General features: G+C 32.2%; 1 protein-coding gene across 1 annotated transcript in view; it reads left to right on the forward strand.

The window, feature by feature from the left end:
• Nucleotides 1-26,799, forward strand: part of ADGRA3 (adhesion G protein-coupled receptor A3) — a 145,284-nt gene extending 118,485 nt beyond the window's left edge. Inside the window, exons 15-19 of the mRNA XM_074229707.1 lie at nt 14,357-14,481; nt 16,038-16,161; nt 20,951-21,096; nt 24,807-24,902; nt 25,068-26,799. Of these exons, the coding sequence (XP_074085808.1) occupies nt 14,357-14,481; nt 16,038-16,161; nt 20,951-21,096; nt 24,807-24,902; nt 25,068-26,310 (1,734 nt within the window). The 3' untranslated portion in view covers nt 26,311-26,799. The remainder of the gene's footprint in view (nt 1-14,356; nt 14,482-16,037; nt 16,162-20,950; nt 21,097-24,806; nt 24,903-25,067) is intronic.
• Nucleotides 26,800-27,001: the final 202 nt, after the last annotated feature.

Genomic DNA, 27,001 nt, shown 5'->3' on the forward strand with positions numbered 1-27,001 from the left:
GGAGTCTAAAGGTCAGGAGGATGCCACCAACCCTAAGGCTCCTATACTTATCTGCCATTTGGCAACAGTTGAATTGTTGGGGCTGATAAAGTGTTCCCTTCTGCTCAAAGATTTCTCCTTTCTTTGGTTGCATTTTTTGAGCCAGAAACAATTCTATTGATTTTGGGGACATTATTACACCTAAAGTTCTTGATTTTCAGGGTCCTAGCCTTTCTCCATCAGGGTATGAGTAAAGATGAAGGTCAAAATTGGTAGTGGTCTTTACTTTTCCTGTCTCCTGTGTCTCCTTCAGAGCATCCGGCTAGGATAGTTCACCTGCCCAAATGAATGGCAATTGGTTCATAATTGGTAGGGATTGCTGACCCAATTCTTCACAGAAGCTATCAATTGTGAGGATTGGGGAGGAAAATAAAAAGGTTGAACTATAAAACATCTATCTATCTATCTATCTATCTATCTATCTATCTATCTATCTATCTACTTATTTATTTATTTATTTATTTATCTGTCTATCTATCTATCTATCTATCTATCTATCTATCTATTTATGAGTCAAAATCTTCCTATCTTTGCAGACAACAGTCTATGCACCATTTGATAGTGTTTTTGTGCTATCAGTTTAAACATAAGAAAACTGAGACTCAGAGGAGTCAAAATTTTCTAGAAATTTGTAGTTAATTCTTGAGCAACCAAGGCTGAATTCTATTTTTACAACATAATTGTTAAGTTTCCCTTTGACATTTAGCCTAACTGTGCTTATTTCTATACAAAAACTATAGATAGCAGTAATGCAACACACAATTGAGTTTTTGATGTCAGTTGAGCCTGTCTTGGGTTATGGTCTATTGATCTAAATCTTTTGTTGATTTATTCATGGGTCCCTGGAGCTCTTTAATTAGTATTTTTGGTTAAGCCATTTATTTATTGATCTGCATGAATGCATTTTTACACTGAAAAATAAGAAAAGATTTTCCTATTACCAAAGTAAATAATGCTAAAAATGAGTAAAAATTCTTACAACTAATTAAAAATTGTTGTATTTTAGGTTTTTATAATTGTTAGAAGAAAGTTTCACCTTCTTCTACACCTATTGACAGGTGTATACAGGGTAGTAATTTGGAATGGGAAATTCAGTTTTTAATTAACAAGAATCTCTGTATTTCTAAGACATGAATGTTTTGAAGCTAGTAGGAGAATCAGACTGGAGATTTCTATGAACAAATCCAGTATTCTCTTTCTGACCTATAATGAATGTTAAGCAAAGAAATAAAAGGACATTTTACACAAAAATATTAGATTCATTGTTCTTCACTTAAATTTTATTCTTTTCCACTTAAAACATATATATATATGTATATATATACATATATATATATATATATATATATATATGTATGCATCACATATACACTCTTTCACAACTACTCGGAAAATACAGAATTGTGTTCCCTCAGCTTTCATGGCACTGTTTGTTTCTAGTTTTGCTCTAAATTAACTTGTATAGGTTGAGAAGTGATATATGAAATGATACTAAAGCCTCTCTTTGAGTCCTTAGTTATATTCATGATATTTTTGGTGTGACCATAACTGATAAGCTTCTCTTCCAGAAATATTATTTATTTGTCCAGTCAATGATAGAATTTGAAATATTTAATATGTTATATATGCACATGTCATGGTCATAAAGAAATAAGATGTTTTAGAAAGGCAAATTTAAAAAGTCATCTTATTGCTTCATAATCACCACACTTAAATTACCATGAGAAGAATTTCCTTTTTTAACAGGGGAATTTCTCAGAAAATATATATTTAAGTATAGTATGCTATATAAACAAAAATAATGAAAGAGAAATAGTTGTGGAAAACAGTAAAATGAAATATGGATTATGAAAAATATTTTCAAACTTCAATATCATTGGAACGATACATTGTAGTATAAATTTTTCTCATTCTATTGTCAATTTAATGTTTCTATTTTTAAACTTTTGAGCTATTGTTTTAAACCATTTTAATTAGTCTAATCCTTTCCTGGAAGGACTAGGCCTTTCTTTGATTCTGTGTATTTACATTTAATGTACTATTCTTTAATGTTAAAAGGTAGTAGGAAGTATTATTTATAGTAATTTTTCTTAAATATAACTGTGCCACCCAGAGGCAAAAAAAGTAATATACATTAAGAGTATTCAAAAAACAATAGCTTTCCCTTATAATTTAGGCAAGGATGTGATTATTAAAAAAAAGTTGGTGTTTCCCAAAGCAATTAACATCAGGATTTTGAAACTGTAAGGATAAAAACTTTTATATAATGTTAAAGAAATATTATAAAGAAATTTTTTTAACTTTGACCTTTTTAAGCTGTAAGTTTTTGTTTTTCCTTATCTTAAAATATTTTTGCATAACTAAAACTTTGTTTTAATGAATATCATTTGAATACAGTTTTATTAATGAAATCATTTTCCATATTCTGAAATAATGTAAGAAATATTTTCTGATGAATTCTGTTGAATGGAAAATTCAGTATAATAAGTTCTTGGGACGGCTAGGTGGTACGGTGGATAGAGGACCGGCCCTAGAGTCAGGAGTACCTGAGTTCAAATCCGGCCTCAGACACTTAATAATTAGCTAGTTGTGTGACCTTAGGCAAGCCACTTAACCCCAATTGCCTTGCAAAAACTTAAAAAATAAAAAATAAAAAAAATAAATTCATATACTTCTAGCTACAAAAGAATCAGTCTCTTTAATAAGAATGTTTTGATTTAGCTTGATATTTATGTAGGAAGTAGAGTGTAAGAGAGATAGGTAGGAATTTGAATGCCAAGAATTTAGACAGTTATGCTCAGAAATTGTCAAAGTTTGGGTTTGGGAGTTGGAAAAGTCTAAAAGATGTTAATTAATTAATTAATGGGAGGCATTGAGAAAAGCAGAATTGTATGTAGAGACCCTGGAAATATTTAATCAAGTCTCCAAAGTATTGGGCACATCCCTCATCAAGTCAAAATAACAGTGTCAGACCTTGAGCTTATTTCTGAGAATACAAAGAAAAGGCAAACATAGCCCTTACCCTCAAGGAACTCATTATGACTTTTTTGGAATTTTAGGAATGGGTATGTATTTAAAAAAAAAATTGCACAAGTTGAGGAGGCTTGAATAATTTCCATTCCCAATCTCTACCTATGGTGAAAATACCCTTCTTGATAAGACCACAAGTCAATTATTTATATATCAAAATTATTGAATCATTTTATAATGCTAATGGTTAAAATAGCCACCTTGCCCTCTTTAGCCTTCTTTTCATATATGCAATATATTTCATATATTCAGTTGTTCTGGTACTGTTTTTCTACTAACTTGCTTTCATATAGTCTCCTATTCTACTTGCAATGTAAGACTTCCTAATCTCTGATTGCTGAAAGCTTTTTTCTTCAAAACTTTTTAGGTGGTTAGGCTCTTAATGAAATCTTCTCTAATCATCCCAACTGAAGTTGACCATCCCACCTCAAATTTTCTCATAATCATTATTCTAGAACTCTCTTTTGCTGTTTCATATTTACATTGTACCTTAATTTTTTTCTGTTTAAATTGTATCCTTTAAGGTAGACCTGGGATATTTTTTTTTATCTTCATATTCCAGCACCTTCATTTCTATGGTCCATTGCCTTGCTGTACATGTTTATTGAATTGAATTTGTGGTAGGTAGATAACTATTTTTGAAAATCTGTATATAGAGGACATTCTCCTGTATCTCAAATGATAATTCAGTATCTTTTTTAAACTTGAAATTCATGTTGTGAAAGTAGATATCAGATTTTTCTCTCTATTGAGAAAATCAATGTTAAAAGGTTCCTTTCCTCTATTTCCCTAATGCAGTAAGAAAATGAATCTTAGGGAAATGAAAAACAAAACTTTAAAACAATTCAGAATTTCTCTGTTGTTTCTATCTTTAGGTTTTTTTTTCTGTTTGTAACTTATGTTCTTATTCTGGTAAACCAAAAAGTGCTTTATGATATTACTTTTGATTTTTCAATCATTTCCCATAAATTGTAATAATTAATTTTATTGGGAATGTGATAGTGATTTAATTGGCACATGACAGTGATTATAATTAGAGTTAAACACATCTTATGGATTTTACAGTCTGTCTCCTTTTTAAAAAATAGAATCTTATACAGAGACATAGATATTATAGGTTCTTCCATTTTTAGGAGTCTTTATATACCGATTAGATGTATTAAGTATTGATTGAGCTAACTAGATGGAACAGTGAATAGAAGATTGTGCTTGAAGTTAGGAATACGTGAATTTAAATTCAGTCTCAAATACTCAATGACTTTGTGACCCTGGGCAAGTCACTTAACCTCAATCTGCCTCAGTTTCCTCATCTATAAAATGTGAATAGCAATAGCTTCTATTTATGAGTTGTTATGAGGATAAAAAGTGATTATATTTCTAAAGCATTTAGCACAGTCCCTGACCAATATTAGATGCTTAGTAAATGATTGTTTCCTTCCCTTCTATTGCTCTTAACATCTTTTCAGATATTCTGAGTCTTAACTAGTTGTCACCACTAAGAGATTTCATTTTCCAATTTCTACAACTAAGGTTCCCCCTCCCTCATTTTAACTATAGTTATTCTTTCTATGGTGTAGAAGAGTGAATAATTCACTGCTTCATTAAAGTATGATAAGATAATCCCCAGATTCAGTTTTTTGTTTTTTTTAAACAAGGTATCTAAGTTTTATACAGTTTTCAAGATAAGTAAACCATACACACACACATACATATCTTATGTATGGGCACACACACACACACACACACACACACACACACACACACACACAAAGTTTTACTTGGCTTTCAAAGAATATTCAGTTATGTGTTTAACAGAGATGCATGATTTGTTAAGATTGTTTATTGTTATTTAATCATTTTTCAGTTATATCCAGCTCTCATTTGGGGTTTTCTTGGCAAGGATATTGGAGTAGTTCTGCTTTTCCTTCTTCAAACCATATTGTAGATGAAGAAACTGAGGCAAACAGGGTTCAGTGACTTGCCCAGGGAAGTCTGAGGCCAGATTGAAGTCAGAAAGATTCTTTTTGACTCTAGGTCCAATACACTTATCTACTGTGCCACCTAAAGCCTCATTGAGTTTGTTACTTCTTATTCTTTTAGATTGTTACCTTTCACACTTGATTTGCTGTTTTCACCATCTACTTTGACCAAAAAGAAAATAAATGCCTGATGGCCAGCTGCTTGATAATAAGTCTTTCTTTGCTTAGCTGCACTGGGTCTGAAAAAACAGACAAGAGTTGCCTAGCCTAGTTTCAAAGCTCTTCTAGTTTAGTTGAGTCCATAGAAATATAAATTTTTATATGCTATTCTTGTTTTGGAAAAGCATCCTGTAGTCAGGTGTAGGAAAAAGTTGAGTGGTAAAATGTTCTAGTTAAGTTTTCATAAAAGACTGTTTGCTTAACCATCTATCTTTTTACTCACTAAATCTCACTTTTTGTTTTGTAAGTTTTTGTGCTACTTTTAACCAAGGTCATTAAAGGCATTTGCCTTATTTTTTCTAGCAGTTATATGGTTTTGTAAGGAGATATTTAGTCATTTGATATTTTAATCTTTTACATAAATGAAAGTGTGAATTATAGTTTCCATTTTTTTGGACTGAGAGCAGGTTAAGTGATGATAGTTCTTCAATTTTAAATGTAACCTGTTTATTTATCAGTCAACTTGTAGCTCATGTGTTGGTACTTTATTTACTTTTGATATATGGTAGTACAACTGATGAAAGTTTGTGTGGTTGTTGAAGCAATATATAATCCATTTTACTTTTTATTCATATCGTTATATGCTTGCCAGATTTAGCAGCTCTATTCTTGAAGAGAATATTGATAACACATAGGTCTGAAATATATCTATAGAGTGTCTATAGGTCTTTCAAACTCTTTTATTCCTCGTCTCAAATCACATTTTCAAAGTCTGTTCTGTGTCCACTTTTACATTCAGGTTGCCAAGTATCAATTTTATTTTGTTTTTCTTTTCAAGTTCTTTTTTTTTTTTTTTTTTTTTTTTAGGTTTTTGCAAGGCACATGGGGTTAAGTGGCTTGCCCAAAGCCACACAGCTAGGTAATTATTAAGTGTCTGAGGCCGGATTTGAACACAGGTACTCCTGACTCCAGGGCCAGTGCTCTATCCACTACACCACCTAGCCACCCCCTCTTTTCAAGTTCTTAATTAGATTCTTCTTTTTGTTAATCCTGTGCAATGTATATTATCTAGTAAGTTCACTGTACTGATCGCATGCAGGCAATACAAGGCAATATGACCAAGTTTATAGTGAAAAGATTTTTTTCTTAGTCTTGCAAATACATTGAATCCAATTCTCACTTTATTTCTTATGCTTGAGAAGATGCTGTTTTATTTAATTCAATCAGAGATCACAAAAAATGAATAATAATAATAATTATGTAATATTTGGGTGATTCTGATGCAGAAATGAACTACACAGGAATAAAAGCTTATTTTGCTTTTATAACCATTTTGGCAGTTATTAAAACAATAACAAACTTTTGGTCAGCCTTCTGTTGATGAGGCTTTCTATACCCAGGAATCTGAGGATTGAAACTCAGATAAGATAAACATATGCATGGCAGAACTTTCTAAGACTTGTATTCCACTGAAATTAATCTTGAGAATATAAAACAGGAATAGAAATTCACTGGAAACTGCATAGTTATAAAATGTGTTTAGAAAAAAAATCAAAACGCTGTCAGAAGAATGAAGAAAGAATAGGCACACTAATAATTGAAGCAGTTTCAACTAGACTGACCTGTTTAAATAGGTGACAGCCATTGAAAAAAATGGGAAATAGAAGTCAGAGCATTGACTCATAGTAATATAAAATTTTCAGAAAAATAAGGAAACTAAATGATCCCAGAAACCAGGCTAGATAGCAAATATTGCCTCCTTACAAAGCAAAGTGACATAGCAACCAGTTGCAGTATTCATTTAAAGTATGAAATCATTTGCAGATTACTGTAGGGGGAAATGCCAAAAAAGTAAAAAAAAAAAAAATAATATTGTCTCACCAAACAGAAAAAACAATTGAAGAGAAAATGAACTTCCAGACAACTTGGCATGAAATTTAGCTAGTTCACATTATCCTAAATATGTATGTTTATAAAACTGGAAGAAGAACAAGAAACAGATTTGAAATAGAACATATCTGCTCTTATTATCCTAGTGATTTAGTTTCATTAATAAGAGTTAGAAGATTGTCCAACTGCCTCTTTTACACCTAACTCAACATACCATATGAAGAATTGTTTTTAGTACTTAAGATAATGTGATCAGGAGGGCCAGTTAGACAAGAGATGAAAAAAACCAGACAAACATAAAGAGGATCTATGTTGGAAGTGACAGTTTGAAATGTCTAAAATAATGGAAATGATCCTGATGTTTTGTTAAAAAAGGGGTGGTGGTAGTAGAATAAGTAACCAAGAAGATTTATGATTGCTTTTTCATTACTATCAAGTTTTCACTAGAATGGTGTGTGTGTGTGTGTGTGTGTGTGTGTGTGTGTGTGTGTGTGTGTATGCATTTGAGCAAATTCTTTTTAATGTAAATCCAAGAAAGAAACAGAAATGATTTTACCGGCAAGCTATTTTTCTACAAGATAGCTTATCTTCGTGGTCAGATAGCTGATAAAAAAAAATCAGAACCCTCTGTTTAGTGTTTTTTAATTGCAAAAGAAAATTTGACTGAGAACAGAATATACCCTTAAAGTATTTCTTTGGGCAAAGTCTATTTCAGAATGTGTATATGAAAATTGTGTATAGCAGATATAATAGCGGGAAATTTTTTTAAATAAGCCCCTGAGTATTTATATATTTTTATTGTATAATTATATCAATGTGTTAACCTGGAGATAAATGTTTGCCAGAGCTTTCCACCAATTATTATTTTAGAAAATGTTGATTTTAACATCCAATGAAAAGATCGACAGTGAGTTTATCCCAATTTTCAGGTGATACCATGCTAATGACATTGAGTTCAAGAATAAAATAGAAGAAATGTTTCTGTTGTAAAGTTAGACAAACAGTGTGTCAGATTAAGCTGTCAATGCAAGAGCATTGGATAAGTGCTGAAGATGAATAATAAAGTAATAAATTGACTAAGAAAGGACATTAGACTGATTTATTTGGGATATGGAGCAGTACTTTAAAGAAAACCTTTCTCATTACTGTCATTATTTTGTGATAATGCTTAGAATTTGGAAAGATATTAAAATTAGGGCACCCAAAAGATAACAGAAGCATGAAAAGCTTCAGTAGGCATTGGCAGCAAGTTCTGCTTAAGAAGTATTACAGAACACATTATTTGTGATTTATATGTTTAGAGGCAGGGAAAAGGAAGACAATAAGCATTTATACAATGCCCATGGTGTTCCAAGAACTGTGTAATATTTTACAAATATTTCTTCACTTGACTTTCCCATTTTTTACAATTGAGGAAACTGAGACAGACAGAGGTTACATGACTTGTCTAGTGCCACACATCTAGTAAGTGTCCAAGGCTCATTAGACTGGATTTGAACTCAGTATACCTGACTTGAGGCCCAGCACATTTACCACCAGATGCCTCAATAGAAAATGATGAGAAAAATCACTGGGCAGTCTGTATATTTGAGAAGAACCAGAGGAAGTTGTCTCACCTATTAGGTAGATTATTTTTTAATTTTAATTTTCAAGTAGAATAAACATATTAAGTTCCTTTACTAGGGTCTAGAGATGCAAAGATGAAAATTATACATTACCTGTCCTCAGGAGCTTACATTCTAAGTAGAAGACTTCTGGGACACCATGGACAAGAATTACACAGAACCAGCAGGCATGAAGGACATAAAATACATTGATTGAGGGAATATCCATACTAATGAAATCATGGACACTTAAATATGCATGCTTAAAGGTAAGAATAGGTAATAGGGTCATAGATTTTAGACTAGAAATAACCTTAGAGGTTACCTAGCTAGCCTCCAAGGTACTCTCCTCATTTTTCAGATGAAGATATAAGGTCCAGAGACTTTTACAAATTTCATATAAATAGCTATTATCTAACAGAGTTGGAACTTCGAGATTTGATGTTCATTATTCTTTTCCCCGATGCCACATTGTTTGTTGTGCCAGGTAGCTTATAGAAACCTGAATGAATCAAGAATCATTGCTTGCTTTAGATAATATGTTGATTGGTTCGAGATGGTCTAAATTTCTTTTCCTCAATTTTTTGACTTAATTTTAATTTTAGGGGAAGATCTAAGGTTATTTTAATTTTCCATTTCATGATCACATATGTAATTATTTCATAGTTATTTAACAGTTTTTCTTCCTTAAGTTTTATTATCCTTTCTTCCTGTCATTTGCTTTGTCAATTTGAATTATTTCTTTTTTATTCCTTTCTGACTGATAAAACATATACATATATATAGTTATTATGTACTCATTCATTAATGAAGAATGGGTAGATGAATATTGTCTTTCCCAGCTATTACTTTCCAAGTTGGCTATGGCAAATTTCCAACTTTTTTGTGCAAAGACAAAAACCAAAAATTGCACAGTATGTAGAAGGATTTTGATCTACATTAATATAGGGAGTGACCAAAGAGATAAAATCAAGTATCTAATAAAATAGCAAAAGAAACAAATTATTCCAGATGATTGTTTAAAGGTCTATGGTATTTTTTTGAAGATTTTTTCACTGATAGTTTTTTTTTCAGAGTGAGGAATTGAAACAAAGATCTTGAAAGAAGACTATTTTAAGACTTTTATCTAAATCAAAATCCTTAATTCATTTTCCTATTACAAAATTTTTGGCAAATTAACTATCTATACTCCATTCTGGTAGTTATGTACTGTCAATATCCATTTTAAAGATTTCTTTTTTAATTTATAAGAGAAGTAAACTTGTTTGGATTAATGTGGAACTTAAATGGTGCATGGCAGGGGGGGTAGCCTCCATTAGATTTTAGAGATAGAATCTGAATTCAAAGCACAATTTTGCCATTAATTATCTGTGATATATTACGAAGGTTATTTTCTTTTCTGAGCCACAGTTTTTACATTTGTGAAAAGAAGTAATTCGACAAGATGAGTTCTAAGATCTGCTCTAGCCTAGAATTGATATACCTCTGAAATAAATTCTTTTTTCAGATCATAACATTCTAGTTGAAACTATTCCTTGAGAGACATCTAGGTAGCATAGTGGATAAAGTACCAACCCTAAACTTAGGAGTATCTGAGTTCAAATTCTGCCTCAGCCATTAACTGCATGACCCTGGGCAAGTCACTTAACCTTGATTGTCTCCCCGCCCCCCGAAAAGAATATTCCTAGAATGTGTTAAGAATGTTTCTCAAAAAGTAGTTGAATTAACTATTTCCTGTGTACAGTTTTGATCATTTAAACCTGAAATTCTTACATTTTTCATTTAATGTTTATTGAAATTATTATTTTTTAAAAATAAAAATCATACTATGCAGTAGGAACTTTGGGAAAATTAAAAAGTGGAGCAAAAATTAGGTTTAGATTACATTATGTACATTATAGAAAAGCTCCAAATAATAAAATACTTATATATAAAATCACATTATAAATAAATTAAGAACAAAAATAGGTTAATAAATGAGGAAGAATTCATGACCAAAGAAAGACTAGAAAGAATCAGAGCAGATAATAAAATGGAAAAAATGTTCCATTTTATTAGCAAAATAATGCAAATTAGAACAATTTGGGGGTTCTACCTTACCCTTATCATATTGAGAAAGATAACAGAAAAAGGAAAATGACACTATTTTAGCAGTTGTGGCATAACACATTCTAGTGTGTTGTTGATGAAATATGAATTGGTCTTACCATTTTGAAAAGCAAATTGCAACTATACCTCACAACTTAATATATCAAAATATTCAAGGAAAGAGAAAGGAATGTGTGTATGACTGCATGTGTGTGTATCAATACAACTCATAAATATATATATTTGTGATCTATATTAGATATATGTAAAATATGTAATATAGTTTTGCTAAATATGAATGTGATAATATTTATACACATGTATATTTATAGCAATTCTTTATGGTGATGAAGAGGAGACTTCATTTGGGGAATGACTGAAGAATATGAATGTCATGAATTATTTTTGTGACATTAATAGCAACAAAAAACTAAGGGGATGATTTCAGAGAAATCTGGGAAGACTCATATTAAACTGATACAGAATGAAGTTCTGTATGAGGAGAAAATTTATATTGCAGCTTTGTAAACACAAGCAACTTTGAAAGATTTTATAACTCTCATTAATGAAATGACCAAACATAATTCCAGAAGATTGAAGATTAAAAAATGTTACCTACTTCCTTCCTGAAAGGAGATGGAGTATAGAATCAGAATGAGACCTACATTTTGAGACATGTCCAGTATGGTAATTTGCTTTGTATATTTGTTACAAGAGTTTTGCCTTCTTTTTTTACCCCTGGGTTGTAGGAAATGAAGTGAGAGGAATGCCTGTTGATGGGAAAAATTAGCACAATTAAAAAAAAACAAACTAAGATTATCTTGATTTCCAAATACAAACCTATTCAGAGAAACCTCTCTCTATCAAAGACTTGATGGGGGTGAAGATGGACAGGCAATTGGGGTAGAGAAGGTGAGAGTTCAATAAAGCTAACCTGTCAGTTAAGAATGGCCATAAAATGCCTGCAGTTTCCTATCTTTGTAAAGGAGAGAGGAGGTGGTGATGTTTTCTCATTTCTTCTCAGTCAAATTTGGTCATTATATAAATTAATTTAAATGTGTGAAATCAAAACAATTTTCCAGCCACTCCTAACTCCTCAGTAGAAATCTCTGTTTCTCCATTCATTTGCATTTACTTTTCCTTTTATATAGTCATAGTTGGTTATTTCCATAATTGATTTTTAAATTTTGAAGTATTTAATATAGAACTCTTATAGTTTGGGTTTTTTTTTTCAATTTTTCATGCCTCTTGGTCTTAAATGTATGCTTGTATTTCTTTTGATTAGTACCACAATTAATTTAACCCTCATCATTCTGTTTTCCATTTAATTTTGTTCTTTGTGATTACATATAATGAAAATCTTTATAGTGATGATCTTTTTTCCCTTTATTTTGATAAAAAAAATTATAGAGTATATTCCTCAAAATGGAATTTTGTGTTCAAAAGGTACAGGTATTTTTGTATCTTACTGTGGGACCACTATTTTACTCAACAAAAAGAGTTTATAAATCTGCAATTACACCAACAATAATAAATATGCTTGTTTTTCATCGGCTTTGAAATTTGCTTTCCATATTTAGTATGTGGAGGGTGGTGACTTCAATTTATTTTGAATTTGCATCTCTTTTGTTTGTAATATTGAACATTTATTAAGAGTACGAGTAACAATTCTATTTTGTTCTTTGAAAATTTTCTATTCCTATGACGGATCTATTTTAACCACTAGGAACTTAAAATTGCTATTATGACTAAATTTAAAGGTTATTTCTTAAGTTTCTTATCGTCAGATTTTTATTTGTCAGAATCATTTTGGATTTTAATTTTTGGATGATTTAAAAAGAATTTTTCTGCACATATTGGTGTTTTGTTTTTACTTAATGTTTTGTTAATTTTCTGATGAAATTAGCATTGTATGTGTGACATAAAAGATTTTATTGGCTCTTTTATTTTATGTCTTAAAAACTGTGTTCATTAGGGAAATTGACCCAAATTTTTCTCTTAGCATAATCTTTCCCTAGTTATTATAATTGTCTCATTATTGAATAATGTTTTTTCTTTCCTGTCTTTTTGAAAAATCCATGTGAATTGGGGATTATTGATTCTTGGAAAATTTGAAAGAATCATGCTATGAATCTGTTTGGACATAGTGATCTTGAAACAAAGTTTAGAGTAATTCTTTGATCACCTCTTTTTTTCAACTTAGTCTCTTTAAGTTATTAATTTGCTCTGGTATCAATTTGAACAATTTATAGTATACAACATTTATTTCCTTTAAATTTCCTAGTTTCTTGTTGTATAACTATGAAAAAGATGTACATGAAGAATTGTATGATTGGAATAAAAATTAGGCTGACCACATGGCAAAATTTGAGAAGTAAGAGGTGGACAGCTCTTGTGATTTATTTTTCAGCGCATTGGGTGGACTTTCAGGGTCAGGCTTTTGGGGGTATGTGGACACAAATCTCATAAGTTAAGGGTTAATTTCTTTGGAGAAAACTGCCAAACTTGATGAGTTCAGAGATCTGTTTTCATTTTGAATTTTATTATAACTGTGGATAGTGTTCACTAACACTATTATTGATTACTATGTCAACTGTTTCTTTATCTGTAAATTGAGGGGCTTGAATATTATGAACTCCAGTGTCCCTTCAAGTTCTAAAATAAATGTAATACACCTCTACAACTCTGAAATGCTTCCATGATAATATTCCAATAATCCTGAGATATTTCTCTGATCTAAGCCTACCATAGCACCGAGAACCTAGTAAGCATTTAATAAATATTTATTGATTTGATTCCATTTCTATGCTACCTCTGTTATTTCTCTACCAGTTTTCGCCTTGATGCTGACTTTTCCCCTGCCTGATTTTTTTTTTCTTGATTGACCAAATAACTGATTTGGAGGTTACTGGTACCATGAATCTGGTTTCTGAATAAATTCTTGCTTTCTTCATCTCAGAATCTAGTGTCAAATATTGTAAATAGTTATAGATTGTCAAGTTATAATCCCTTTTCCCCCAGTTTCTTTTTCATGGAGAGCTATTTCCTAAGTAAGTTTTAGAATTCTGTAGTAAGACTTAAGAAATAAGAACATGGAAATCTTTTCAGAGGGGAATACAAACACAATATAGAGAGGTCTGTGGTTCTATAAAGGAGGGATAGGCCCCGTGGACCACTTTCCTATCTTTTAATATCTGGAAATATTTATAATGACAGAAAAGGAATTCATTAGTTAAAAAAAGTAGAAAAATCTCTAATAGTACCTTCATATACTTCTCATTAGAGTTTGCTATTTGTTGTGTACTTCTCATCCATATCTCCTTCTATATGTAAATTAAAGAAGTGTGGCATAGATTAATTCTAGAGATATCAAGACAATCAAGTAATTCTTTGTGGTAGAGCTAAATAAAATAGAGGGGGAAAAAATCTACATTTGGGTATATCCAAAACATATCAAGCCAAGAATTTTTTCTCTTTTTTTTTTTTCAGGTTTCTGGAAAACTTCCTTTCAGTTAATCTTCAGAAAATTATATATAGAATAATGTTGTTTCTTTTTTTTTCCATTAGGATTTGACAGGATCTGAAATATATTCCCAGTCAGCTGATCTATTACATCCTGTTGTATATGCCACTTCTATAATTCTTCTCTTAAATTTGTTAATGATCAATGTCAGTTATATATACCATCATAGGTAAGAAATAAAATTAATGACTTGAGTTATAATCACATTTGTTTAGAGCAAAACTGACAAATATAACTTTTTGGTTAGAAGTTGATACATTATATTATACAAATTACTATTCATTTGCATAATTTTAAACTTAAGTAAAAAGCAAATGCAGCAAAAAATTTAACCTCCAAAGGCGCATTCCAAATTTCACCATCCAATATAGGTTGGGGACCCTGCCCCAACTAGTCCTTACTAGTACACACTGAAATACCTAAGCCTTATATGCCTAGCATTTTAAAGAGTGCAACAGATAACATTTTGTCGCTTTTATTCTCATGAATGAGGTCTCTTAGCTCAGAAAGTCACATGGTTGGGAATAGGGTATTAAATGTGGGAAGAGACTTTAAACTTTCTCATAGTTGAAATAATAGAATATTGCCAGACAATTACTTTTAGTGTTAAATAAATATTTTTGGTCCCTATTTTTATTTGCTGCAATCTCTTCCTTTAGACAGGATATGAAAAGTAGTGAGGAGGAAAAAGGATATTTATGTACATTTAGAAGCCTTTCACCAAATAGCTAAGTCTACAAGGAGAATGCCATTTGAGGCAATATATAGCCTATAGTTGCTAGTATTATAATATATCATATTTTCAATATCTTGCTTTATGCATCTATAGAAATGTATTATTATCTTTATATGACTCTTGCTATTATGTTTTTTCCCCCCTTTACTAAATGTCATTTTAAAAGATTTGTATCTCTGACACATTTGGGTTTTTTGTGCTTATATAACAATGTCAAGACAAATTATAAGAAAAATACCTGTAAATTTATCATAGTAAAGTGATCTATTATAATGAACAATTATCATAAAAAATCAATACTTAAATTACATATCAATAATATCATTAATATAATATTATAAAATTAATAATTGAAATATAACCATAATCCTTGTTTTAGAGTTCATTTTTCCTTCTCAAGTTTAATGGACACATGAATTTTACAAGAGTTTTTATCCTGATATAAATATATATATATATATATATATATATATATATATATATATATATATAATATACACCTTATTTTTCATTCAACAATGACTCCAAAAGAACTGTGCAGTTAAAATATTTAGTATCATAGAATTTTTATTAATTTACATAAGATAGGATAAAATAGAATAGGGACTGGACCTGTGATACCATTTCAAATTAAATGCATGTCTGACTTCTGTTCAATGAGAATTGCTTGAGGCACTTTGAGACAAGTGATAGGATCATGTAGCCACTATGAGCCAATGGTAGGACTTGAACCCAGGTTTTTCTAATTCCTGTAAAAATGACTTCTATAGCTTTAAATTGTGAAAGATAATTTCTTCTTTTAAGAAATAGGAAGTATGTGATAAATTTGGTGGTAAATTTGATGATAAAGTATGTTTATGATTAATGTTTGCTTAATGAATGCTTTCATTGAATATTCTAAATGTTTTAATGTTTTAAATGAATGATATTCTTTATGATTAACCTTTACTAAATTATGAATTGAAATTATGTATTTCTTTTCCAAACAGTTTGATTAGGATCAGCCTTAAAAGCTGGCATATGCTAGTGAACTTGTGCTTTCATATTTTCCTGACATGTGGGGTGTTTGTTGGAGGCATAACTCAGACCAAAAATGCCAGCATCTGCCAAGCAGTAAGTTTGTACAATAATATGAAACTCTGAAAGCAAGAAAAAATATATATATATATAATACAAAGGAATTAAATAGTTAACTCTTTATTAGGATAGTAATTTCCCACATTTTATTAGACTCAAATAGAAAAAAAAATAAGTACCACCAAGCAAGCATTATTCTGAATACATTTCTTGCACAGTTTGTATAATTTATTTTGATGAAGCATAATTGCTAGCTTGACTAGTTCTGTTTTGATTCCAAATAGTTAATTCTAAGGATTATTAAAGTATTTTACTCAGGGTAAAAGTACTTTACTAACATTGAATACATAAAATTTCATAGTATTGTATGTTTCTTATAATTTCATTCAGTAAAGAAAAGAATCTGTAAAAATAGGGCCAAAGTCAGAAAGTTTTAAATATAAGGAAGATTTCAAAACCATTAGCAGCTGTACTTTTTAAATAATTGTTTTTATTCATATGTTTTGTTATTTATATTCATTTTATAGCCACGTTTGCCAATTACATTCTCCATTTTCAATGATTTTGATTGTATTTCAGAGATTTGAAATCAATCACTTCTTTCCCTATTGTGTTCTATATAGTTAGTATTAATTGCTATATAGTTAGTATTAATTGTGATGAGAATGGAGAATTCCATGAAAACAATTTGAATCATCACAATTCAAAAATCATATATTACATTTTTAATAAGACCTATATAATGCTACATAGCAATTAATTTTTGGTGGGAGAAGAATAAAAATAGATTTTATTCTCTCTGTGGTGGTAACATAATTTTTAGCCATCCTTTGTTTAAAAAATATTCCATACTATTAGGGTCCTGAATCAATATTTATGTATTTAGTGAATATATCTTACATCCAAAATGTTCTGACACCAATTTAGCTTTATTCTAATATATAGATTAATGTAGTGACAAATTCATTTAATTTATTGCCTAGTGTTTACTATGCTAAACTATTATCTTATAAACACTGATTCTTAAGAAGCCATATTTAATTTTCAGGTAAGACAGTTTTGAAAATAAGTGAACTTAGCACATAAATCAGATCAGACTACGGATATAAAAAATGTGCTAACACTTTTGGAATACAAATAATCATTCTCTGTTCCCATGAAAAGATATTAGAAAAGGTAGCATTAATAAATAATTACAGAATCATTATATATTTTGCAGACTTAATAAAATTTTGCAAGATTGAAGAGATATTGAATGCATTTATAAGATAGTACATAAAGCATTACCTTATAGTTTTATTAATTTTGTTGAACAGAATTTCATTTGATTTCATAAAATTACTTTATTAATCAATTCAATAATTTTGGAATGAGAGAATTTTTACTCTGAACATATGTGAAAGCCTAGTATATCAGAATTGCTGAGCACTAAATATGATGGAATAGTATTTTAGAGTTGTAAAGGACTACACTAATCTCCCAGGCCACACTTGAAAGGAATCCCTGTTATGCCATCTGGCCTCTGGTTGAAGATAATCTAGTGAAAGGGAAGCTATGAACCTCTTCTAGAGGCAGAGTAATTTTAAGCAATTCTAATCATTAGGAAATTTTTCCTGATATCAAGCCTAATTTCAATTTCTACCCCTTTCTCTAAATTCTGGCTTCTGGGGACAAATGGAATAAATCTCATTCTTTTTGGGTGGGGCAAGGCAATGGGGTTCTAATGATTAAGTTTCTAAGGCCAAATTTGAACTCGGGTCCTCCTGACTGCAGGGCCGCTGTTCCATCCACTACCTCACCTAGCTGCACCTCAAATGGAATAAATCTAATCCCTTCCAAGTGAGGGTTCTTAAAATACTTGATGATAGCTATCCTGATGTTGGTTAACCTTTCTTAGTTTCCATGTCTTTAGTTCTTCATCTTCTTCTTATTTGACATGAATCTAAGATCTTTTACCATCATAGTTATTCTTTAGCTTCTCAAAGTCCTTAAATTAGTTTATTAGGCCATAACAGAGGAGAAAAGGATTCCCTCTTCCTAGAAGCCCTGCTTCCCTGAATGCAGCCCAAGATCTCAATTAGTGTTTGTGGCTTCCACATCACACTTTTGATTCCTTTTGAGCTCATGGGGTCACTAAATCCCACAAATTCTTTTCAGACAAAGGCTATCCAGCCATGCTTCACACATGTTGTACTCTTATTAAATTTTTGAGTCCCTTTAGACTTTACTTTTATAGTCATTGAATTTCATCTTACCAGATTTACCCAGTGAACCATTTTGTCAGGACAATTTTAGATCTTGATCTCCATCCAGTGTGTAAGCTATTGTTTCCCAGCTTTGTGTGACACTGCATATTAGATGTTCATGCCTTTGCTTGGGTCATTGGTAGTTTATCCATTCTAACACTTCCATTTTGTTGTTAGAAAAATAGAGAGCCAGATAGTTGAAGGGAGTTGCTCAAAGTTATACCAACTTTATGGTAGAGTTAGGATAATATAGAAAATACAATAATAGTATTAGCAAAGATAGCTCATGCATAGTGCTTTAAAATTTACTAAGGATTCCTCAGAAGAGCCTTTTGTTTATATATAAAAATTTGTTCTTCTTTACAGATGAAGAAGCAGACTAAAACATTCTGTTACTCAATATAGTTTTATCTTTAGTTTTATCTTCAGCATATCGCATCAGTTCCATGTTTTTGTCCCTAGTTAAAGGGAACAGGAAAATACTAAGACTTTTAGGAGAAGAGAAATGCAGTTATTTCAGTGTTTCACCTTTCCTCACTCCATTTTAATTAATGCCTCTTAATATGTGGTAATATAAGTTTCATATCCAGAAAACAGATATTCCATTGATCAGACCACATCTGAAGTCATGGGTCTACTTTTCTTACATCTTATTTGAAGCACTTTGACAAGACTGAATATGTCCAGGAAAGGGCAATTAGAATTTTGTGAGGATACCTTATTATTTGAAAAGGGGGGAAAAAAGGAAGAACTGAAAACATTTAGCATGAAGATGAGACTTAAGGGAGTCCATGATCATTATCTTCAAAGATTTGAAGGCTATAAGAGTAATTAGGCATGTTCTGGAGGACTGACTCAGGACTAAGGCACAGAAGTTCCAAGGAGACATTTTGAAGAAAACTTTAGCTGTTTTAAAGAGAAATGAAAAACTTTTAGGAAGTAGGTAGTTGAATTGGATAGCCATTTGTCAAGGCTGTTTAAAGGAAGGAGTAGGATTAGGTCATCTCTCAGATTTCTTCAAACTCTTGAGATTGTGATTCTTTGAACATGGAATAGAGTTGCTGTAACATCAAAACTCTGAAATACCATTCGCACTCAGAGTATCTTTTAGTTCTTATATTTTGCATCACATTTAATCATCATCTTAAAGAAACCTATTTCCAAGCAAACTTTGATAAGACTTAAAATTCCCTATTATGAAAAGAAAATTCATGTTATGATAGCTACTGAAGTTAAATAAGACAATTTTTTAATTCTTTAGTTTTGCTTTAAAAAAGAAAAAATTCAAGTCCTTTCAAATCATAAAAACTAGGTATTTTCCCTCATTTTAAGAATAAGGAAGGAGATAATTATCCATTTATTTTAGAGTGAATATATGAATATTGTTTTCAAATGACATCAGTATGCATTCATGGTATATTCCATAATGGCTCTGTACTTAGAAATCTTTTATAAAATAATAATAAATTTTAGGAATTGGAATATGCTTCAATTTCTTTACAGTAATTGTCATTATTAGTACAGTTGAACTGAAACTCCAATCTTCATACCATTTGGAGTTAATGTGATGCTCTGATACTTAAGATAGTGACTAATATAACTGATTTTCTGAAAAGTGAAAACAATACTTATTAAATGCTTATTTTGTTCAAGAGCATTAGGAACTGTACAAAAATAAAATATTGCTTATTTTCCTAAAATAAGCTTGTGTTTCTGTTTTTTACTGAGAGCAATAATCCCAAAATAATGGAGAGACTAATCATTTTTGTTGTACTGAAATTTTATTGTTTCATGAAAATTGATGTGTTTGAAATCAATGGGCCATCCCTTAATTATGGGAAGTTTCTTGATATATAGAAATTACCATTAAAATAATTAGAACTGAAGTTATGAAATATAAAAAAAAGCAAGAAACAAGTAATCCTTTAAGGTAACTTTTCATAGATAATTTTTAAACTTAAGAATATATTTTTAAAAATTCTTTCAACTCACAGAAATTTTTAGCCATCTTGGAACCAGTGATAATCAAGAGTTTTAATGAGTTTAAACCATGAGTTTAATGTATTATCACATGATGTAGAACACTATCATTAAGAGAGAATGCCTTTACTAAATTTTAACTGTCACAGAGTATTGCTATATATTAAGATATTAATATTTTGACACTTTTCCAACTTAATTCATTAAATATTTGGATAATTATCATTGTTAGAACATCAAAAGATTAATTTTTGGGTATAATATTAACATATAGAAAATTATTCAAAATCAATGTCTTTTCTTTTTGCTGTTCTTCCTGAAGAACATTTATTAAAATTTATTTAACATATTTTGATCTGCTAAAATTCCTATAATAAGAACAATATTATATATGAGAGAGTGTTTAAATAAACGATTAACTTAGAAATTACTTAGAGAAACAAACTTGACTATGTGAATGAGTGTTCATTTGCTGATGTTTAGTCAGTGGCTTATTAGAATTAAATGAAGGTGTCAATAAACATAAACCATCATTGAAAGTATAAAACTGCTAAATGATTTTTGAAGGCTGATATGCTGTTCTTAACTTGTTCCTCTAGGTTGGAATAATTCTCCATTACTCTACCCTTGCCACAGTACTATGGGTGGGAGTGACAGCTAGAAATATCTATAAACAGGTCACTAAAAAGGCCAAGAGATGTCAAGATCCTGATGAACCTCCACCTCCACCAAGGCCCATGCTCAGGTATAACGCTTTCATTTAATAGATTTTGACAATGTCCTTTTAAAAGTTCATTTGTTGTAAGTAGCATTTAAATTTTATACTGTTGTTTATGATTTATAAGGTTGTATATGTTTTGACTTATGCTTAATCCATTTCCTCTATAAATTAAAGATTGTGAGTACAGAACTATGTTGTATTAGTAGTAAACTGTAAGATCTAGTATATATGAAAACCCATCAGTGTTTTTCAATCACAATGTGTCAGACACTGTTCAGTGTGAGGGTTACAAACAGAGGCAAATGATTCCTGCCCTCAAGGAGTTTATAATCCAGTGGCAGAGATAATATGCACATTTGCATATGCAAAGCAAGCTATATAGAGGATAAATAGAAAATAATTAGCAAAGGAAGAAGGGTTGGGGAAGGCATCCTGCAGAGGGTGAGATTTTAGTTAAGACTTAAGGGAACCAGGGAGATCGGTAGTTGGAGCAGAGGAGGGTGAGAGAGTTCCAAGGATGGAGGACAGCCAGAGAAATTGCCCAGAACCCAGAGATAGAATCTCTTGTAATGGAACAACCATGGGGCCAATGTCATTGAATTAAAGAGTATTTGTTGGAGAGTAAAAAGACTGGAAAGGTAGGCAGGAGTCTAGTCATGAAGAGCTGTGGAAACCAAGCAGAACATTTTGTATTTGATTCTTGAGATGATTAAAAAGTCACCAGAGCTTTTTGAAAGTGGACTGGGGAGAAGGGCACAATTGGTGACATATTCAGGCTTACAATTTATGAATATCATTTAAGTGTCTGAGTGTTGGATGGGCTGGCATATGTAGAAGCTTAAAGCAGGGCAGACTCAGACTGTTGCATTTCATTCATTGTTGTGTTTTGGCTTTTGTTATTGTTGTTGTAAATACTTTCTGTCACCAGAACAGATCAATAATTTATTAAATCATCTTTGATAGTTTGTTGGTCTGACTGGAAAAATTAATCACCCTTGTGCCCAGCCTAATGAGCTTCTCAGAATTTAGATTATTCTTCAGCTGACAGAAATCTCATCTCTGATGAAAGACCTACTTGAAACCTTTTCAATCAGAAAACCCCCAAAGCTTGCTGATCTACTTTCAGAAGCCAAGGCTACCTTTGTGCCACAAGGAGATGTCAGAAATATAACAATAATAGTGATGATGATGATGATGATGATGATAATAATAATAATAATTATTATTATTATTATTATTTTACTGACATTATATGGCACTTTATGGTTTGCAAAGCACTTTACTAAGTTCATTTGATTTTTACAGTGAACCTGGGAGGTAGGTATTATTATTACCCTCAGTTTACAAATGAGGAAACTCTGACAGACAGCTATTAAGTGACTTGCTCAGGGTCACATAATAAATACGTCAGGTCTTCTCATATCTAGACTCTGTGACTTCTTATTGCTTGACCTGGCTCATGATTTGCCACATATTTATTTATTTGTATAATAATAACTGTGTGCTTCCACACTCAGAAGATATGTTAGTTATTTCACTGGTTTGAGTATAGATTGTAACCTCTCTATCCTTTAATCAAAAAGCATCTCTGTGAATTCCCGTGGCCAGTTGCTTTTCTCCTATGGTGCACAGCATCTGGGGATGAGGCTCCTTGAATTTCAATACGTTGGTCTAGCACCCATCAGTTTACTTTACATCTCTTAATAGCTGATTGAATTAGTATGTTGACAGACATTTAAGCCAATACTGCAGCAGTTGCTTTGCCAGAGTTTATGCTTATGTTGACCTCACATTTAAGGGTCTGAGAGTACCCCAGACCATGAGGAGACAGAAAGACTTTGATAGAAATATTTTAATTGGGCATCATTAGTTAATATGGACTGAAATTAGTATTACAAAGCTAGTTCAGTCATTTCTTGGGTTAAGGAAGAAAGACAGAGCTGAACATAGACAGATGTCACTCTGACATCTGTGTTAACATTTCTATTTTTATAAATTAGTGGGATGCAGGTGGCTGGATTTTTGTTTCTCATGGTAACACGTGTGGTCTGTTTGGTCCAGAAGCTGAGATATTTGTTCTTAAATCTTCTGTCTAAAACTGATAATAAAGTGTGTGTACATACAGGGGTGATTGTGTTAGTAGAAGGGCTGCAGTTTCTGTGGTCAGTGGGAGAGCAGGATGTCACCTCTCCTTGCCAACCTGGACCCACCCCTCTCATCAGTGCTTGGGAACTGGTCAACATCCTAGTCAGAAGGACTTGAAGAACATCTATGATTCCCTTCATAATAATGAATACGGTCACACATGACCTCTATTATGACATATTTTACCAACCAGACCTACTTGAAAGACCTTCAAATCTGATTTATCAATGACATTGAATCTTACCTATTTGTTTCTGATGATATTTCATAACAATTGATACATTCAACTCTGCATTTAGTTCTAATGTTTTACTAGGTAAAATATATAAATCATGTCTTCTAGGATTTAGTATTCACTCAATGTGTAACACACAGTGAATACAAGGGGCTGAAAAGAACCCCTGCCTTCAGGGAGGAAGACAAGGAAGAAGTTATTTAATAGAGGAATGTATTAAGGATGACCTTTGAAGGAAGGCATTGGTTTTAGTGGGGCCTTGAAGGAAGCCAGAAAACCTAGAGGAGATGGCAGAGTATTCTAGGGGAGCAAGAGATGAAAATGCAGTAGGAACCTGAGGTAAAACAGGAAGGCTGGTGTCATCATACCTGAGTGTGTGTAGGAAAATGAGGGAAATAGAAAGGCAGGACTGGAAGTCCTGGGAACCATGCCATTACATTTATATTTTCCAAAGATCATTGGATCACCAGGAGTGGGGAGAGACTTGGGACAGAAAGATACCCCATAGGTGACTGTAGCAGTCCAGGCCCAAGGGAAGAAGGACTGTCTGGGATAAGGGTATTGGGTAAGGGGACTGCTAGAACTACTTTGTCTTTTTCCCAAACCGCCATGGGACACATGGGAATTTGTGTCCTCTTCTCTCTGGCTTTGATGAGACTTTTTAATTAGTTCTAAAAATTTCTTCAATAAATACACTTGAATATTAAGTTTTATGTCTACACTTTCTCTTTTCCTTCCCATGTGAACATTGTTACCACAAAATTACTCATTTGGAGAAAAACCTGCTACCAAATGTGAAGATTACAATGGACAGAAGAATTTGATCTTTTTATTTGAAGTGGGTGGAAAATCTTGTGGCCTCAAAAGTAGACAATTCAATTTCCAAGTGTTATATGAAATAATAGAAAGAATGGAAAAGATATCCACTGTTGAAGTATCCTATTTTGTTTGTCCACAAGGTGGCAGAACCTGATCAATTTTATTCATCCTTAAACTCCAAGTAGACAATTCTTTGTCAGTTATTTCAGTCTGCTTATTCTAGCTCCCAAATAAGCTGGTTTTCCTGATGTGATTATGTTATTTGAGAAGGAGACAGCTATAATGTTCTTTTTAAGCATAAATGCATATGGCTGCATGGCCTCCATGACATTTTAGTTGATACTTTCTTTGTACTGCTCTAGAGAAAATCAGATTTCTCAACTGAAATAGAATCAGGAATTGTTGAAAGAGCCATTGATTGCCTTTGGATGTGCCCCATTTTTTAATGAGATACAGAGAAACTGAAATGCCAAGGGAATGTATTCCTTAGAAGCTTCAGGAGATTGAATAATAACCTTTTTTTTTCTTCTTTCAGATTTTACCTCATTGGTGGTGGCATCCCTATCATTGTCTGTGGAATAACAGCTGCAGCTAACATCAAGAATTATGGCAGTAGACCGAATGCACCATAGTGAGTATTTTGTAACAGATACTGATATTCTGTGTAAATTAAAGTGACTTTTTGGAAAGGATTTCATAAGCACTACTATATAATTCAACCCTTTAAAAACTAATTTGTGGATATGTGTGGTCTCTGAGAATGTCCATCTTGATCTTCTTTATGTTCTCTTTTCAGTTGCTGGATGGCTTGGGAACCCAGCATAGGTGCATTTTATGGACCTGCCAGCTTCATCATTTTCATAAACTGCATGTACTTTCTGAGCATATTTATTCAGTTGAAACGACACCCTGAACGCAAATTTGAGCTAAAAGAGCCCACTGAGGAGCAGCAAAGACTGGCAGCCAGTGAGCATGGGGAAGTCCATCATCAGGACTCCATGTCCCTGTCACTGATCTCGACCTCGGCACTGGAAAATGAGCACACTTTCCATTCTCAGCTTCTGGGGGCCAGTCTCACTCTGCTTCTCTATGTCACCCTGTGGATTTTGGGGGCTTTGTCAGTTTCTCTGTATTATCCTTTGGACTTGGTGTTTAGTTGTTTTTTTGGAGCTGCATGCTTAAGTCTTAGTGCTTTTGTCACGATGCATCATTGTGTTAATAGAGAAGATGTTAGACTTGCTTGGATCACCACGTGCTGCCCCGGAAGGAGTGCATACTCAGTGCAAGTAAATGTCCCACCATCTGGCTCTGCTGGGACAAATGGAGAAGCTCCAAAATGTCCTAATAGCAGTGCAGAGTCTTCCTGCACAAACAAAAGTGCATCAAGCCTAAAAAACTCTTCCCAAGGTTGCAAACTGACAAATATACAAGCTGCTGCAGCCCAGAGCCAGAGCAATGCTCTCCCACTGAATACTGTTCCCCAACTTGATAACAGTCTAACGGAACACTCAGTAGACAATGATATTAAAATGCACGTGGCCCCAGTAGAAGTTCAGTTTCGGACAAACGGACACCCAAGTCGACACCATAAAAATAGAAGCAAAGGACATCGTGCAAGCAGACTCACAGTCCTAAGAGAATATGCCTATGACGTCCCCACCAGCGTGGAAGGAAGTGTGCAGAATGGCTTCCCCAAGAGTCGACCAGGCAATAATGAAGGACATTCAAGGAGCAGGAGAGCTTACTTAGCTTACCGTGAGAGACAGTATAACCAGCCTCCACAAGACAGCAGTGATGCAAGTAGCACGCTTCCCAAAAGCAGCCGAAATTGTGAAAAGCCCATTGCTGCCAGTCACAAAAAGGATGTATTAAGAAAGCCAATAGTAGTTGAACTTGAAAGTCAGCAAAAGTCATATGGCCTCAATCTGGCTAGCCAAAATGGACCACTTAAAAATAATGGACAGGATGGACCTTTGCTGAGTGCAGACAGTACTGGCAATATTAGGACTGGATTATGGAAGCATGAAACTACTGTGTAGCATTGTGCTTCAATGATAGAAGTTTATTTGAACTGTGATCGACATTCCTTTGATCTATGAACATTTTTAAAAACTGTTTACAGGCACCTTAGGGTGGAGAAGAGAATTTGTGAATAAAACTTTTATAATTTTGGATGATGCTTATAAATGTTTTTACTTAAAAATGTTGCTCTTCTGTGAATTTTATTTTTTTAGCATTGTTTTATTTGGTGAGACAGAACAGGACATTTTGTGAATCTGATTTTGCAACATCTTGAACTTCTTGATATAATGTCTGTATAATGTTTAAAGTTTGTATTTAAGTAATAAATAGTGCTTGTTTTTCCTCATTGTTTCAATTATTATATTTCAGAATATACTATCATTCTTACTGTACAGGCTCTTTAGACTTTCAACAAGAAAATTACACCTAAAGTAAAAAAGCTAACTTTTGTTATTAATTTTGTCATTTGAATCTAATATTTTTTGTCGAGGATTTTTAAAAAATTTATTGATTTTAGGAAAAAGTAATTTAAATTTAGTAAAATATTTTTATTTATCATATAGTTGTACTCAGTATTTGACTTTTTTCTAAATTACATTTATTGTGCTGTGACACCCTGACTGATTCGTGATTTCTGATGCTGATTAACTGGGTCTTAGGTGGCATTCTATTTCTAATTTATTATATAATTACATTGATAGTCCCATA

This window comes from Macrotis lagotis, chromosome 3 (assembly GCF_037893015.1).
Source record: "Macrotis lagotis isolate mMagLag1 chromosome 3, bilby.v1.9.chrom.fasta, whole genome shotgun sequence".
In the NCBI taxonomy this organism is placed as follows: domain Eukaryota; kingdom Metazoa; phylum Chordata; class Mammalia; order Peramelemorphia; family Peramelidae; genus Macrotis; species Macrotis lagotis.